Source organism: Triticum aestivum, chromosome 5D (genome assembly GCF_018294505.1).
Source record: "Triticum aestivum cultivar Chinese Spring chromosome 5D, IWGSC CS RefSeq v2.1, whole genome shotgun sequence".
In the NCBI taxonomy this organism is placed as follows: Eukaryota; Viridiplantae; Streptophyta; class Magnoliopsida; order Poales; family Poaceae; genus Triticum; species Triticum aestivum.
In genome coordinates, this window is record NC_057808.1 from 244,681,135 (window position 1) to 244,695,858 (window position 14,724).

General features: G+C 46.4%; 3 protein-coding genes across 4 annotated transcripts; 2 read left to right on the forward strand and 1 right to left on the reverse strand.

Moving 5' to 3' along the window:
- The first annotated feature begins 235 nt into the window (after nt 1-235).
- LOC123120447 (uncharacterized) lies at nt 236-3,574 on the forward strand. The gene is made up of 2 exons (XM_044540442.1): nt 236-636; nt 832-3,574. The coding sequence occupies exons 1-2, from the start codon at nt 492-494 to the stop codon at nt 2,883-2,885; spliced, it is 2,199 nt and encodes a 732-aa protein (XP_044396377.1). The 5' UTR covers nt 236-491; the 3' UTR covers nt 2,886-3,574.
- A 3,014-nt stretch (nt 3,575-6,588) lies between these two features.
- On the forward strand, nt 6,589-9,456 carry LOC123120448 (uncharacterized). The gene is made up of 2 exons (XM_044540443.1): nt 6,589-6,978; nt 9,069-9,456. The coding sequence occupies exons 1-2, from the start codon at nt 6,778-6,780 to the stop codon at nt 9,180-9,182; spliced, it is 315 nt and encodes a 104-aa protein (XP_044396378.1). The 5' UTR covers nt 6,589-6,777; the 3' UTR covers nt 9,183-9,456.
- Nucleotides 9,457-9,777: 321 nt separating this feature from the next.
- On the reverse strand, nt 9,778-13,293 carry LOC123120449 (probable protein S-acyltransferase 4). Of its 2 annotated transcripts, none has more exons than XM_044540444.1 (5): nt 12,591-13,293; nt 12,203-12,388; nt 11,662-11,976; nt 10,912-11,145; nt 9,778-10,542 (listed from the first exon to the last, which is right to left on the reverse strand). In XM_044540444.1, the coding sequence occupies exons 1-5, from the start codon at nt 12,669-12,671 to the stop codon at nt 9,958-9,960; spliced, it is 1,401 nt and encodes a 466-aa protein (XP_044396379.1). In that variant the 5' UTR covers nt 12,672-13,293; the 3' UTR covers nt 9,778-9,957. The 2 variants fall into 2 exon arrangements, with proteins under 2 accessions (XP_044396379.1, XP_044396380.1); XM_044540445.1 differs by having other exon boundaries at nt 12,203-12,464; nt 12,591-13,290.
- Nucleotides 13,294-14,724: the final 1,431 nt, after the last annotated feature.

The following is a 14,724-nucleotide window of genomic DNA, read 5'->3' on the forward strand; positions in this document are numbered from 1 at the left end:
CGGAATAAAAATAAATTTGTCTGTGCCGAATTTCATAGGGTTTGCATGGTTTTTATTTTGAACTTTCACCTTTTGCAGAGTTTTAATTTTTGAAACTCGTTTTTTGCGGGGGTTTTGGAGCTCATTTTCGCAAGGTTTTGTAAATTGGCAGCGCGAGCGAACAGCGGAACAGTAACAATCGCTTTCTACATGGGGATGGGAGTGTTTGCCATGTGGCCCAGGTGTTTCGCCCCAGCCGCAGCCGCAGCACACAACGCACTCATCAACCAGAGCAGCCACTCGAGTCGGCTCGATCCCCAATCCCCTCTCCTTTTTTTCTCTTCCCCACGCCGCCTCTCCCCCTCCGCATCCGGCGCGGCGACCGGCAGAGGAGCCGGAGGAGGCGGCGGTTGCTCGGCCCCCGGCCCGCGGAGACGTAGACGACGCCGCCGCCGAGGACGACGGTGACAGTGAGTCAGTGACAAGGCGGTGAGGTGTGGTGCGGGCCGACGATGGCATCGACCCCGCCGCCGCGAGATCTCGCGCGCCTCGACCCCGCCGCCCCGCCCACGCGAGATCTCGCCGGTCTCGCCCTGGCCGCCGAAAGATCTCGCCGGCCCCGCCCTCGCCACGGCTCTCACGCGGCCACGCCGTCAGGTTAGCACCCGTGATCCACTTCCTTTCTCTGCTCTAGAGTGCTCCTATTTGCCCTGTCCTGCTATTTCCTAGTACTACTTAATACTAGTAACTTGAATCATGTACTTTCCTCAAGTCCTTCAAATTCGATCACTTGGCATATTTGCCGTGCAAACTTTACACACTGTAATTGGAGAATTTTGTGGTATCTCGCAGGCCAGTCGCCTGACCGGCGCGGTTCATCATCATCCGCCTGTAAAGACTTCCTCCGGAAGTTCGTGGACAACGAGCTTCTGACGGCAAGCCTAGAGGATTGGTTTTCTGGGGACAGCGAGGACTGCGGTTTCCGGAAGCCGGCTTTCGATGTTCCTTTTGACCTTGCCGAGCTGCAGAATTTTGACTATGCTCTGGAAGGTGTTACTTTTCAGCAGCTAGTGCGGATGCCCAACGCTCTTCATGCGTCCACATCGGATGTTTTTGAAGCTACTGCGCACCTTGCCCTGGAGGATTTTCTGCACGCTGGCATCAAGGGACTCTGGGAAGCTTTCTGGGGTCCTGAGGAAGCTATGCCTTTCTCTGTTGCTTGCATACACAGCACGAGCTCCAGATTTTACCCTGCCGAGAAGGCTATTGGCAGCGGAAAACTCGATGGTGTCTGTGCGACAGCTGTGCTGCTCAAGAATTCAAAGCATTCGCAAGGGAGATGGGATCATATTGTTGTGTTGGCTTTGTTGAGACCTGATATTGGAATGGTTTCTGTGCAGAGTGACCAGCATCTGTCTCCTGCTGTCCTGGGGGAGGCGCTATTCTTTGCACTTCGTGTATTGCTTTCTCGGAGCCTCAGCAGGTCCTCCACTGTCCTTCGAAATTCAGATTCTGTTTATGTGCTCCTCGTAGACTCACAGTTTGGAGGAGTGGTCAATGTCCAAGGCGATCTGAACAAGCTAAACTTTGATTTGAACAATGTTTATGAGTGTGCTGCTGAATGGATAAAAAAGGATGCCAAAATTACAGTTTCTTCCGTTGACCGGGTATGGAATAAACTTGGGAATGCTAACTGGGGAGACATTGGGACCCTTCAAGTTCTCCTTGCAGTTTACCACTCAATGGTCCAATTCTGCGGAGCACCAAAGTATTCTCTCGATGAACTGGCCACAGAGCATAGTTCCAGGCTACAGAGTCGAAGATCGGAGAGACACTTGGTCGACAGACAATCCAATGGAAACGGTCTGTTTCGGTTCCAGCAGCGAAGTCATTCTCCTGAAATTGTTGAAGTGCAGGAGGAAGGCACTGTAGATGTAAAACCAGATGAAATCTTGAAGCTTGAGATAGGGTCCATTGTCTTCATGGAAGATTCTAACTGCCAGAAGGGTTTTCAAATCAATGATATTCGAACAGAAAGTGAGCCTCCTATTTATGGTGCTGTTCCTGTGGAAGAGCCTACCAAATCCTATTTGCTGTATGTAGGTTCCAGTCCTTCTCATCTGGAGCCAGCATGGGAGGATATGAATTCCTGGTACCAAGTTCAAAGACAGACGAAAGTACTGACCTTGATGAAGCAAAGGGACATTTCTAGCAGATACATACCACAGATGGTAGCTTCTGGACGTGTAGGCCATCCAGGCCCGTGCAACAAGCCGAACTCCAGTGGGAGTTGTGGTCATCCACTGTGCAGCACTCCAATCCTTGTCACCTCACCAGTTGGGGAGACCATTTCAAATCTGATACGGAACGGATTGTTTGGTGTTGAGGAGGCTCTGAGATGTTGCCATGACTGTTTATCTGCTCTTGCTGCTGCATCATCTGCGGGAATCCGTCACGGTGATATCCGGCCAGAAAATGTGATCCGTGTCAGCAATGGTTCAAGGCAACCACATTTTGTACTTATTGGATGGGGTCATGCTATCCTAGAAGATAGGGATCGACCTTTGATGAATCTATTCTTTTCATCTACTTTTGCTCTTCAGGAAGGGAAGCTATGTGCCGCATCTGATGCTGAAAGTTTAATATACCTTTTATATTTCTCGTGTGGTGGAGTCTGCCCAGAGCTTGACTCGGTTGAAGGTGCACTTCAATGGAGAGAGACATCATGGTCAAGGAGAGTTATACAACAGAAGTTGGGTGATGTTGCAGCAGTTTTGAAAGCATTTGCAGATTATGTTGACAGCCTTTGTGGGACCCCGTACCCAATGGACTATGAAATATGGTTACGAAGGTTCCGAAGAACAATAAATGAAGATCATGGGAAGGAGGTTGACACATCAAGTTAGTACTGCAGCACATGCTCTTACAAAATTGCAACATGGAAGATGAAGAACAGTGTTTCATACCTTGTATTGTTGTTGTAGATAATTTATCTGTAGAGTTGTAGGTCTTGTGAAAGGTCCATATAGCTCATAGTACCCTTGTCGGTCTTGATCCATTTCACCTGACGGGTACTTGAAAACGTCCAATCTGGCGACCTGCTGCCGATCTCAACTTGGATTTCTGACTGTATACCCTCCCAAGAATGCAGTAGAGATCCTTGAGGATATCTGCAACAGGATGTGTTCTGGAAATGCTCTTCTCCAAGTTGGTGAGCTGCTCTTTGGCTGATGTCATCGGTCGTCTTGACCAGTGCCTCAATCAAATGTTGAAACTTATAAGTGGTAGGCAAATGTGGATCTCAAAGTGTGGTATAGTCAGCAAATTTGTGCTCACTTTTCTTTTTGAAATTGCACCAGAATGGATTTGTGAATTGTGATTAGAGGTGGTGAGGCATAGTTAGCAGCATTTTGTTCTGACTAAATTATTCTTTTGGTGAGGGGGCGCAGTGGTCAGGTGCACCCAAGTTCTTGTAAATGCTGGTCACGGTTCAGCCGTTCAAATTCCTGTCCTGCAATTGCTGGGTGTTGATTTGTGCGTTAACCCTGACTTTGCCTGTGCGTGGAGAAATATTCTTGTGATGTTTTGGTTTGAATTGTCTCTTTGCACTATTCGTGGAGTATGTTTTGGTGTCTGTTTTCTTTTACTTCTGCTGCAATAAAAGACTCTTTCACCGTAGGATGAGGTGTGAATGCCGTATTTTCTCTCTGGAGGGACATGAATATTGTTGTGCTATAATCTTGATGAAAATAAGGCTGTTCCTGGTTTTATCACTACAAATTTTTTTTGTAAATTTGAGCACCAATGATCTCTGAAACGTTTGCCTGGTTGTAACGATGACTGGATCATGTTCTCCAGTCCAAGTTTATACTAGCTGTACATAAATGTACAGTAGTTTATTCTTCCCTGACACACATGTTAAACTGGTGCCAAGTGAACTTGTTATCCATGTTTGCTAAAACATTTTTTTCTTGTCCTTTTGGGAATTTGTTAAAGCTTGTTCCTGGTCTAATGTTTGTGCTGAACTTTATCAGAAGTCTTATGATACTGTCTAGTTAAAAGGAGAATTATATTGTTTTCTCGCAAAAAAAGAAGAATTATATTATCCAGTAGATGGCACAGAACACATTTCCTGCGTGAGTCAGCCAAAGAATTGTGTTATGGCAACAACAGCCCCTTGTCCCTAACTCTTGCTGTCACAGTTTCTTCCACGCCGCTGCCTCTCTCCTCTTTCGGTTTTTCCTGCCTGGTGGTTCATCGGTGGCTAGGGGAGTGGGAATCTTTCCCTTCCCTTTTTCTTAGTTGTTGTTTCTCCTAGGTTTTTGTTTTCGCGGCGACATCGATGAGTGGTGGCGACGATGATACATTGGAATAAGGTCTCTCCGGTCTCTCCTACCTCAACGACGTCATACCTGTGAGGGTAGGCGTTGCCAAATTTGTTGGCTCTCTTTAAATCTCGGCAGTTGATCGGATCTTGGTACATCGACTATGACCTCTTCTGTGACATGATCCGGTTTCTCCGACCTTCTGGACTGATGACGAATGATTGCAATTCTATGTTGCATGGAGTGATGCCCCAACCGATATTTCTCTAGCGGTTATTGTATCTTGTTTCTAGAGACGAGTGATACGGTCTTCAAAGTAGGGTATGAGATTGGTGTATGCATGTGTCTTTTTCCCTCCTTGCTGGTACAATTGAAGGAAGGGGACGGTCAATATGTTTTTAAATGTAATTTTACTTTTTCTAGTCATTTTGTGTTTTGTTGTCTTTTCATTGTATGTTTTCCTGAGAACTAAGCAGGGGCCAACTGGTAGACAATACCCGATGGGGATGTCGCCAACCTAAGTTCAAGTCTCACCTCAGGAGTTCCTGGTTTTTTCATTGTATGCTTTTCAGGATAAACTTCAGTTATAAGATGCCTTTGGGTATTTTTTAACGGCTTTTGGGTGTTATATAAGAAAGAATTATGTTTGAAAAAGATTGTATAAAAACTAACTAAAATGTCTATTTCTTGAAAAAAAACTCCCTCGTTCACAAATATAAGATGTTATATTTTTTTATGAATTATATGCATATAAACATGTTTTAATGCATTTGTTCGTTTATTTGAGTCTGTATGTTGTATGTATTTATGAACGGCGAGAGTATATCCATATGTGTGTACTTTTGCCTAGCCGTGGCCTTTGCCAGCTGTGTCGTAGGGAGCCGGAGTCCGCGGCGCACCTTCTCTTCAAGTGTAGATACTCCTTATGGGTGCGGGAGGCCGTGAAGGAGTGGCTTGGCGGCTCGGAGTTGCGTCTTAACCATTGGGGTGGTATGCCTTTGGTGCATGCTTGGTGAAATGTCGTAGTGCTCACCCAGGGTCACAAGAGGAAAGTTATTGTCACCACACTCATGCTTGTGGCGTGGGCCCTATAGAACGAGAGGAACATGCAGGTTTTTCGCAACAAGTCTACACTACCTTCCATCATCTTCACACATGTTAGGGCCGAAGCTGGGTTGTGGGTGATCGCCGGTGCGAAGCACCTGGGTTCTATTATGCCGCGAGAGTAGGCTTTTGTCTCATTTATTAAGGAGTAATGACCTCGCCCTAAAAAACTTCTGTCACCCTTCTTCTTTACTAGTAATGTGTATGTGCAATGCACGTTGATATTTGAGAGTATATAAATTGCATGTAGATTGTGTAGGATAGTTGATATTAGGCATATATTATGTGCATGTAATATTAGGTAGTATATTATTTACACATTAATATGTGGTTAGTGTCCATATTAGTATTTGATATGATATCAATTGCACATTAAATATGTTTTTTAACACAATATAGACGTAAGCACTTATATATATGCTCATACACTCACCTTTATGAATGCACACACGCACACTCTACCCCTATGAGCACCTCTGAGAGACTCTCACCTTTATGAATGCGAGCACCAGGACTTGAACCCTGGTGGGCCGGGGATATCACTGTCATCCTAACCATCAAACCACAGGTTGGTTCGCCACGCTAAGCATGTTGAGCTCTTGACATTAGAGCAGTCTGGTTTGTTGGATTGACCTGGTTTAATGGCCGAGATTAATTGAATTTGCCTCTTTGGTTCTTTTTATATTGGTATAGATATAGATATGAGTAGGCCATTTTGGAGACCGAGCTCCATGAAGACTTTTATTTTGAAATTTTCAAATTTATAAATTTTCAGTTTCAAAAAATCTGAAAAGAAATACAGTACACATGTATGCAAGGATGTAATGTGTATGTGTGAAAATTTTCAAGATGAAATATCTTGAACTGCTGGCTGCACAAAAAAATCATGGACTTTGAAAATGAACAGTACATATACTAAAAAGTCTCAGATTTCTCTCTTTTGTGGAGCTCTCGTTTTAACGTTTTTCGACCTGAAAATTTGCACCCATGTACATTATGTATTTAGGTATATATAAAATTTTCAGATTTTTTTGAAACGAAAAGGTTTGCATTTTGAAGTTTTTAAATTAAGGCCTCCATGGAGCTAGACAAATCTTTTGTCGCCGTTTCGAAAAAAAAAATCTCAAATCGACCGCTTGGGTCCAAATGATTATTCAGAGTAACTACGAGGGTGTTTCGACAAAACGCCATGGGCCATTTCCTCGTTCGATCTGGGCCGCAAATGCTCTGATCAAACAGCCGCCTAGCCGAACAGGAATCAGGGAGAGCGTGGGGCAGCAGATCGTCGCCGCCGCAGGCCCGCAGCCGTCCCGCATCGCAGTCGCCGTCGCCGCCGCCGCGTCGTGCCAGCTTTGAGCGAGACGAACCGATGGCGGGCACCGCAGCCGCGTACCGGAGGGTCATGAAGGCAGTGCAGAAGCACGTCGGCGGGGGCGCCGATAAGAAGCACTTCCGCGAGTTCGTGGCCGCCGAGTTCCGCAGCCCGGCCGGCACGGAGGCCGACGCCAGAGCGAGACTGCGGCTCGCCGGGGACTACGCCTACCATCTCACAAGCATCCAACACCAGAAGGTATGACGAATTTTTTCTGTTGGTGCTTCCGGTTAGAAAGGTCTGCTTGTGTTCGCCGAAATGCTAATGAAGACGGTAGTTCGTGGGAGCTTACTGCTGTGGTTAATTTGGGACTGGGATATTTTAGATGAAAGACTCTAAATGAGGCCGGCTCTGAATTAACAAAGCCATCAACCGGCGAGGAATTACAACACTCTTACAAGTACTCACTCCGTTCCTAAATGTAAGTCTTTTTAGAGATTCTAATAAGTGACTACATACGGAGCAAAATGTGTGAATCTATACTCCAAAATATGTCTATATACATCCGCATGTAGCCTCTTATTGGAATCTCTAAAAAGACTTATATTTAGGAACAGAGGGAGTACAAACCAAATCGGCTAAACTGATGCAATGGAGCAAACTGGAAAGCTAACAACAACATGATCCACTACAAGCATCCTAGAGTAGGGAATAGAAAGAACAAAGCTTGAATGCAGATGCACTCCTCACAATTGCACCAAAGAAGAAATGGCAGATGCGGCAAAGCTTGGAACAGCCAACCAGCACAGCCGGACAACAGATCGTGCGACTAGAGGAACACAACATCTTCCTTCTCTATTCTGAAGGGGAACCCTATCCCCTCGCCTTGGCTCGAAAGGCGCCATGAGCCCGAGAGCTAGCAGGATGCCATCCTTGACGCAGCCACAGATCGACCACCCTTAATCGAGCACACCTTGCTAGCCGCACTGCCACTGTCCAAGAACAACCAAGAGGAGCTGGAGAGCTTCCAGGAGCGCTCGCCATCGAACGAGGCAGCCACCATCACCGAGAAGACCGAAGATCAGCAAGAGCGAGCAAGGCAGCCGGCTGAGTCGGGCCACAACTGAAGGTCGGGTGCCTATGGCTTCCACCATGCCGCCACAGCCAGAAAAGGGGAACCCATCCTCTTCCGCCTGGATTGAGGGCGCCACACCACCGGAATTGGGCGGCTCGGCTGAGTCGGGCCACAACTGAAGGTCGGGTGCCTATGGCTTCCACCATGCCGCCACCGCCAGAAAAGGGGAACCCATCCTCTTCCGCCTGGATTGAGGGCGCCACACCACCGGAATTGGGCGACACGAGCCGCCACCGGGGAGCACCATTCAAAAACATGCAGACACCTTCGCCACTCAGCTCCTCCACACCAACTCGAAGCCAGAGTACTCAACCCCTCCGCCTGCAGCTCCTATTTTCCGAGCACCCGAACACCCCAGGCAACGCCTCCAAAAAGGGCACGGCGCACATGGCGCCACCGCCGCCCAATTCGAGAGGATTTTGGGCTTTCACCCAGGCATGGGGTCGGGGTGGGGACAGGGGACCTCAACGGTGCCTCCATGGAGGAAAACGGCGACCAAGGCCGTCGCCACCGCCGGGACGGACGGGCCGACCAGAGTTTCCCTCGGTCCCCGATGCACCAAGGCCGACAGTCGAGACCGCAAGCCGCCAAGTGCGGCGGGAGAGAAGTTGCAGAGGGGGAGCACGCACCCCCAGATCTGACGCAAGGGAACCGCGCCGTGACCAGCTCCTGCTGGCGACTCACCGCACATGCGGTCGAGACTCTAGCCAGCCACCACCAGTGGGCGCTGTCTGCCGGAAGATGCCGCCGCCACGCCTGCTGCTGGCGACTCACCGCCCACGCGGTCGAGACTGAGATATTTTGGATTTGCATTTAGCTGATCGACCTGTCTTTCTATACTTTTGATATGTGCTAATTGTTTTGTCCATGCAACAAAAAAGTTTTGCGTCCGAAGTGTATTAGAATAGACAACAAAGCTTATCTAATTCCTAAATTCCATGATGCAACCTCGTTAGATCACCATTTTAGAGCGATATTGCTCTGGCAGTCTAGTTTGAATGGTGATATCTAACTAATAGAATTTGCGTTATAAGTAAACGATACTATTATAATACCAGAATATGCTCGCTTTATTACTGATTTCCAGAACACAACCTATTTTAGATTGAACAAGTCATTCACATGATCACATCCTTGTAATAGTGGTCATAGCACCTTTGGCTTTTCATGCACCGTGTATTCCACTAACTGCAAAATATGCTTGATCGTCCAGGAACTGCTATTCTCGTACAATATAGCCGTGGATCGATCTGATGAAATGAAGAAGATATTGAACAAATCTGCTGCCAGTGTAGGCCTTCAGCTTCCAGATGTCTACCAGCCTTGAGAGCTTGGGCGACCCGTGGTACTGCTTTTGGGCAACTTTGCTTGAGTTACAAATTTCCAGTTGTTCTGGATAGTTAAGTGTGCTATAGCTGTAAGCAGCTGTACTCTCCCCAATAACGACCAGTGGCATTGATTCTGTTGATGCTTTGTACTACCTTGTTCCATGGCGTCTGCTTACCCTTAAATTATAAATTCAGCTGTACTCTTGAAGTTAAGTTATGTGCATCCATCATGTTCGTGTTGTAATTTGCACAAATCTGAATTGTTGTATGGTAGGTTGCTCCTTTCTGTTTACCCTTAAATTATACTCCCTCCGTCCCAAAATTCTTGTCTTAGATTTGTCTAAATACGGATGTATCTAGTTACGTTTTAGTGTTAGATACATCCGTATCTAGACAAATCTAAGACAAGAATTTTGGGACGGAGGGAGTATATATTTCTGTTATTTATTTTTGTGAAGTACTCCCTCTGTACGGGGGGAGCACTTCATTATATCATCTGACCTGCTTGAGTTCATCAATAGAACTATTCAAACTCTTCTCTTGCTATGTCAACTTTTGTCATGCAAGGTCAACATGCCTTAAGAGTTAGGAACATCTAATGTAAAAATGTACAAACAATGTTGATAATACTTTGGTTCATTACACTCCTTAAATCATTTGCTGACGTAATTGAATAGTCTTGCACTTGCCTTTTCTATACATTGTAAAGAATGATGCCAACTCACAGTGGCCATATCTATAGACAAATTCCTAAACATATATGAGCGATACTTATCAGCTCATGTCTTTCAATGACTGGGCGGGACTTCTATCTGGGGTGTTACTTTCTTTAGCATCGTCCTGAACTATTTCATCCTCAGATATCGTGTTAGCTTCTGTAGATGTCCGTGCGGAACTTGTATTTGAATTAGTAATTTCCTTAGCATCGTCCTCACTAGTTTCTTCCTTGCATGCTGTGGTAGCTGCTGCAGATGTTCCAGCATCTTCACTTCCTTTTTGTGCCCAAGCTGGAGCAAAAGCCACTGTTTTGTTGCCATTGTTCCTGTTCTTGTCATAAAAACCATCTTCAAAGGAACCATAGTCTATATTCTGCAATACTGTTGGAATCTGTATCCCCCCTACGAGTACTTCTTTCTCTCTCATATCTGTATCAATCTTTTCCCTTGTATTGGTCACATCCAACCCAATATATGGAGTGTAGAACCCAGCTTCCAGTGCACCCTCACCTACATGTGATCGAAAGTCGTTCAGTGGAGGAGGGATCTTGGTGAAGAACACTTCGGCAAAGTTTTTTGTAATGCTCTTTCGGTAAGGGTTATCCTTCTTGTCATAATTGTATCTGAAGTTTTCGTATGTTGTCTGCAGAATTTGTAATTGATATCAGTAAAATTATGCAAGCATATTAACATAAAATACAACAGTAATATGCATTGCAATTAACTCCTACACCATCAGACATCACAAACAATCCACTCACGTCATACGGCTCTGCCCCACCTTTTCACCAGGGCAGGAAACTCACATTTTCACGCTGTTTCTACTTAATCGACCAAGGCAGGAAACTCACATTTTCCTGTCCCTCCATCATGGTATATGGAGCAGCTAGTTCAAGAGATTAGACCTATGAGTATTGTGTAGTGTACTCAAGTGCATTACTCCAGTTACAGTTAGAAGGACTAGAAACTACAACAATTATCTAAAATTGCAGCAAAATGAACTAAATTTTACCTGATTAGTACTGATCAGATAGAGATGCAGTACTGTTAGGCCACCGACGAACCATACAACAATTGAAGTGTAGATGATTAGAACAAAAGAATAGACTTCCTTGCGCAAGGCCTTCCAGATAGAGCCGCCGTTGTCTTGCATTTCGCCGTGGACATTCAACCATGAAAAGATTAAGACGGATATGCACAGGAATGTCGATGTGGCGATGAATAGAAAGAAGTAGCGATAGTTTCTCTGCAAGGCAAATAAAAAACATTGTGATTATGATGGGCCAACTGCAATTGAGGCCTCAAAAGTCAACTAGTGGGATATATGTTAGGTATAGTTCAGGACTTAGTTCACAAATCTGTTTGCTTGTTTGGTAACCTTACCTGCAAATCTAGTCAGATAATGGAATACACTAACGACTTGCTGCCACTAGCTGTATGTTCTCATTCAACTTAATTGGTTAAGAAAAGTTTTGTAGTACTGTTACAATCCCGAATGTAAATATCTTTTGTAAACTACATAGCTTTAGATATACCTTAACTTTGCACTGAAAGAAAACTAAGAGGTGATTAAAGGGAGTTAGGCTAGGTCTGGACTTTTACTTGGAAAGAAAGATTGTTTGATCTTTTCTCTTCCTGGCTCTTACTGAAGATAAAGTTCAATCAAGAAAGGTTAGTTTTTTTTTTGCTCTGCTAGATGCTTATCATAATGATATTCTATATGACTAATGGTAGGGAATAAGCAATAACCGTGTGTACTTACTAGTCCAATGCACTGGCCAACCCATGGGCAGTGGTGGTCAAACTTCTGGACGCAGTTGTTGCAGATGGAGCAGTGCGAGGATCGTGGTGGGCGGTACCTGAGGCAGGTCTCGCAAAACTTGAGTTTCACCGTGAAGCCATTCACGTTGACATCCTTGGTCCGGCGAAACCTCATCCGCGGGGTGCCCCCGACGCTCCACTCCATAGATGGCGTGGCGGGGAGGTTCCGTTCATCAGCTTCAGGCGGCGGGGCTCTTGTGTTCCGTGGCACTATTCCTGGGTCCCTGGCCGATGTCATGAACAGGAAGAACAGGTCCTGCAATTTTTTGGCGAAGATCACAAGGGTTTTTCAGCGTTGCATCTGGTATATATAGTGGCAACTGGAATCGTAAGTTTGAAACCCACGTCCTGTTGGTTTCAGCCTCAGGCCTGAAGGCTGGAACTGTTGTTGACTCCAGCCATTGTGATTATTGTGGGTATGATGGTAGAGCTGATGAAGAAGGTGACACCGAAGGTATGCAGACAGCAAGATGAAGACTAACCACTAGTGTTGTGATGATAACAATCAGTAGCGCAGCCCGGTGCATGTGTGGTTGCCCGTTGGAGCGGAAGAACTTGGACTGCATCTGGTAGCAGAAGACGATGGCTGGGCCGGCGACGAGGAACGATGACAGCAGCAGGGAGGCTGCGTCCGGCCCGAGTATAAGCCGTCCGCCGCACAGGAATACCTGCAGAGAAGCGAAGAATGATCTGTCGTGGTACACTCTGCTCTCTCACACATGTGAAAAACCTGGGGGACGAAACCTGCAGCTTTCATGAATCCCTGATTTTAGCTGAAAGGCTATCTACAGTTGCACGGCGCGCCAAAGCTCTTCTGACCAAGGCACGGAGAAGAAGGCGAAGAGGGGAGTCGAGCAAGGATGTACGTACGTTGTTTCCTTTCCAGGCCTGGTAGAGCCGCTTGGGCTGCGGCGGCGACGACGTCGGCTCAGCCTCCGACGGCACCATCATCTTGCCCCTCCTCTCGCTGCTGCTTCAGCCCTCAAGCATGGGGAAGTTTGGAATTTTTCTGTGTGTGCCTGGCTCTAGTCGACGAGACGGGCCGATGCTGGCCAGTGAGGCGACGGCGGTGGGGACGATGGCGATGACATTGAGGCCGCCGTCGTTGGGATGGTCGCACACCGCTGCTACGCTGGAGTACTTCGCTCTTGTTTAAGGCGTGGTTGCAGGCAGGACAAAGTTTGGACTTTGGAGCGTAGAGGAAAGCGAGGGAGAAGTTTGTTTGTTTGCTCGTCCGGTTGGTTAGGCGCAGACAAAGGACAGGGCGGCGATCCCGATCGGCCATGATGTGTACACTTGTCTTTTTTCCATTTTCCCACGCACTTCGTGAAATTATGGTCGCCAAGCCACGCAACGGCTAGGATAAACGGTAGTATATGCCCGGAGATCATTTGTTCAGCAACACACAGCCTATACACATCAAGCCGATCCACGGGGCCCGCATGTTGGATTCTAGAAACATCATGGACGCGTATGGACATTTTTGTGAAATAAGCACAAACGTTGTCAATTGTTTACGTTTTTGTAGTTTCTTTCCATTTCCTCCTTTTTGGAGAGGTTCTATTTGATTCCTGGAATTCTAAAAACCGATGAATAAAGAAACTTAGGAATCGGAAGTTCCATGGAAGTTGTTCGATTGCATCATTGGGGAAACTCAAAATTTCCCTTTGCAGGTACAAAATGCACCATATGTCGGAGTAGATTCCAACGGTAGGGTGTCTCGACGAGGTGAGTAGATTAGAGGGGAAACATGAGACAAGATTTACCCAGGTTCAGACCCTTCGTATGTGGTAACATTCCACCCTTGCTTGTGGGCATATTGCGATTGGGTTGTACAAAGCATAGGTATTACCGAGAGATTCTAATTTGTCTATCGACTAGCTCGATCCTGACATATATATGATATCGAGAACCATAGGTTTACAAGGACCTAGTCGGCTACGTCGGTGAAGGGGAGTCCTCCATGGCTCCGACTTCCTTGTCTTGAATGGCAAGGCTTTCAGAGTCTTCCTTCTGTAGGGCCCATGAGTCGACCACGGTAAACACCATCGGTGGCCCCCAAACCGCTCTTCAAGCTTGGTTGCATCCCGATCGACACCGATCGTCAACGCCACCTTTTCGCTTGCTGAGGTTGAAACTGGTTCTTTGAAACTTCCCTGAAAGTGAACGCTTCTCGCCGACCTCCTACGGCTGGCCTGCTCCCGAAGTCAGATGAAGCACTTCGGTCTTGATTTGTTGATGAGATGACCGATCGACGCAAGAGAGCTTTCGCGCAACACCTTTAAATTTCACGAGCCCGGTCTTGTCTTAGTTACACCGGACCAGACTCCCCAGCTAGTCGAACCAGACCACGTGTCAAGTTTGAGTGTTGGTCAACATGACGTGTGGTAGTGGGTTCGGGCCCTACTCGGGCAACATTCCATCAATACTTCGGCGCGCGCCTCGACCCCTGCTGCATTAACGACCACCCCTCAATCCCCCTGATACGTCTCCGAAATATATTTACTTTTCAAACACTTATGCTCTTGTTTCGGACTTTAATTTGCAGGATTTAAATGAAACTAACTCGAACTGACGTTGTTTTCAATAGAACTACTTTGATGTTATTTTTATGCAGAAATAATAGTCCTCAGAATTGGACAAAACTTCATGAAGATTGCAATATAAAAAAATACTAGTGCAAAGATACCAGAGGGGAGCCATCAGCAGCCCACAAGGCAGAGGCGCCATGCTGCCTTGTGGATCCCACGGACGGCCGTCTGACCTAATTCCAAGCCTACATATACCGTCTTCCCAAGAAAAAATCAAAGAGAAAGAATTATCACATTTTATGATACGGAGCCGCCGTCACATCTTGTTCATCATCGGGAGGCCTGATCTGGAGTCCGTTCGGGGTTCCAGAGAGGAGGATTCATCGCCACCGTCATCACCAACCCTTCTTCATCAACAATCCCATGATTCTTACCGTTGGGAGTGAGTAATTCCTTTGTAGGCATATTAGATG

Bases quoted from the DNA above. Each gene is read 5' to 3' on its own strand.
- LOC123120447 (XM_044540442.1), top strand. From the start codon at position 492: ATGGCATCGACCCCGCCGCCGCGAGATCTCGCGCGCCTCGACCCCGCC. The intron at 637-831 runs GTTAGCACCCGT...GGTATCTCGCAG, and splicing joins TCACGCGGCCACGCCGTCAG to GCCAGTCGCCTGACCGGCGC.
- LOC123120449 (XM_044540444.1), bottom strand. From the start codon at position 12,671: ATGATGGTGCCGTCGGAGGCTGAGCCGACGTCGTCGCCGCCGCAGCCC. The intron at 12,389-12,590 runs GTACGTACATCC...GCTTCTCTGCAG, and splicing joins AGGCCTGGAAAGGAAACAAC to GTATTCCTGTGCGGCGGACG. The intron at 11,977-12,202 runs GTTAGTCTTCAT...AAAAAATTGCAG, and splicing joins TTATCATCACAACACTAGTG to GACCTGTTCTTCCTGTTCAT.
- LOC123120448 (XM_044540443.1), top strand. From the start codon at position 6,778: ATGGCGGGCACCGCAGCCGCGTACCGGAGGGTCATGAAGGCAGTGCAG. The intron at 6,979-9,068 runs GTATGACGAATT...TTGATCGTCCAG, and splicing joins CAAGCATCCAACACCAGAAG to GAACTGCTATTCTCGTACAA.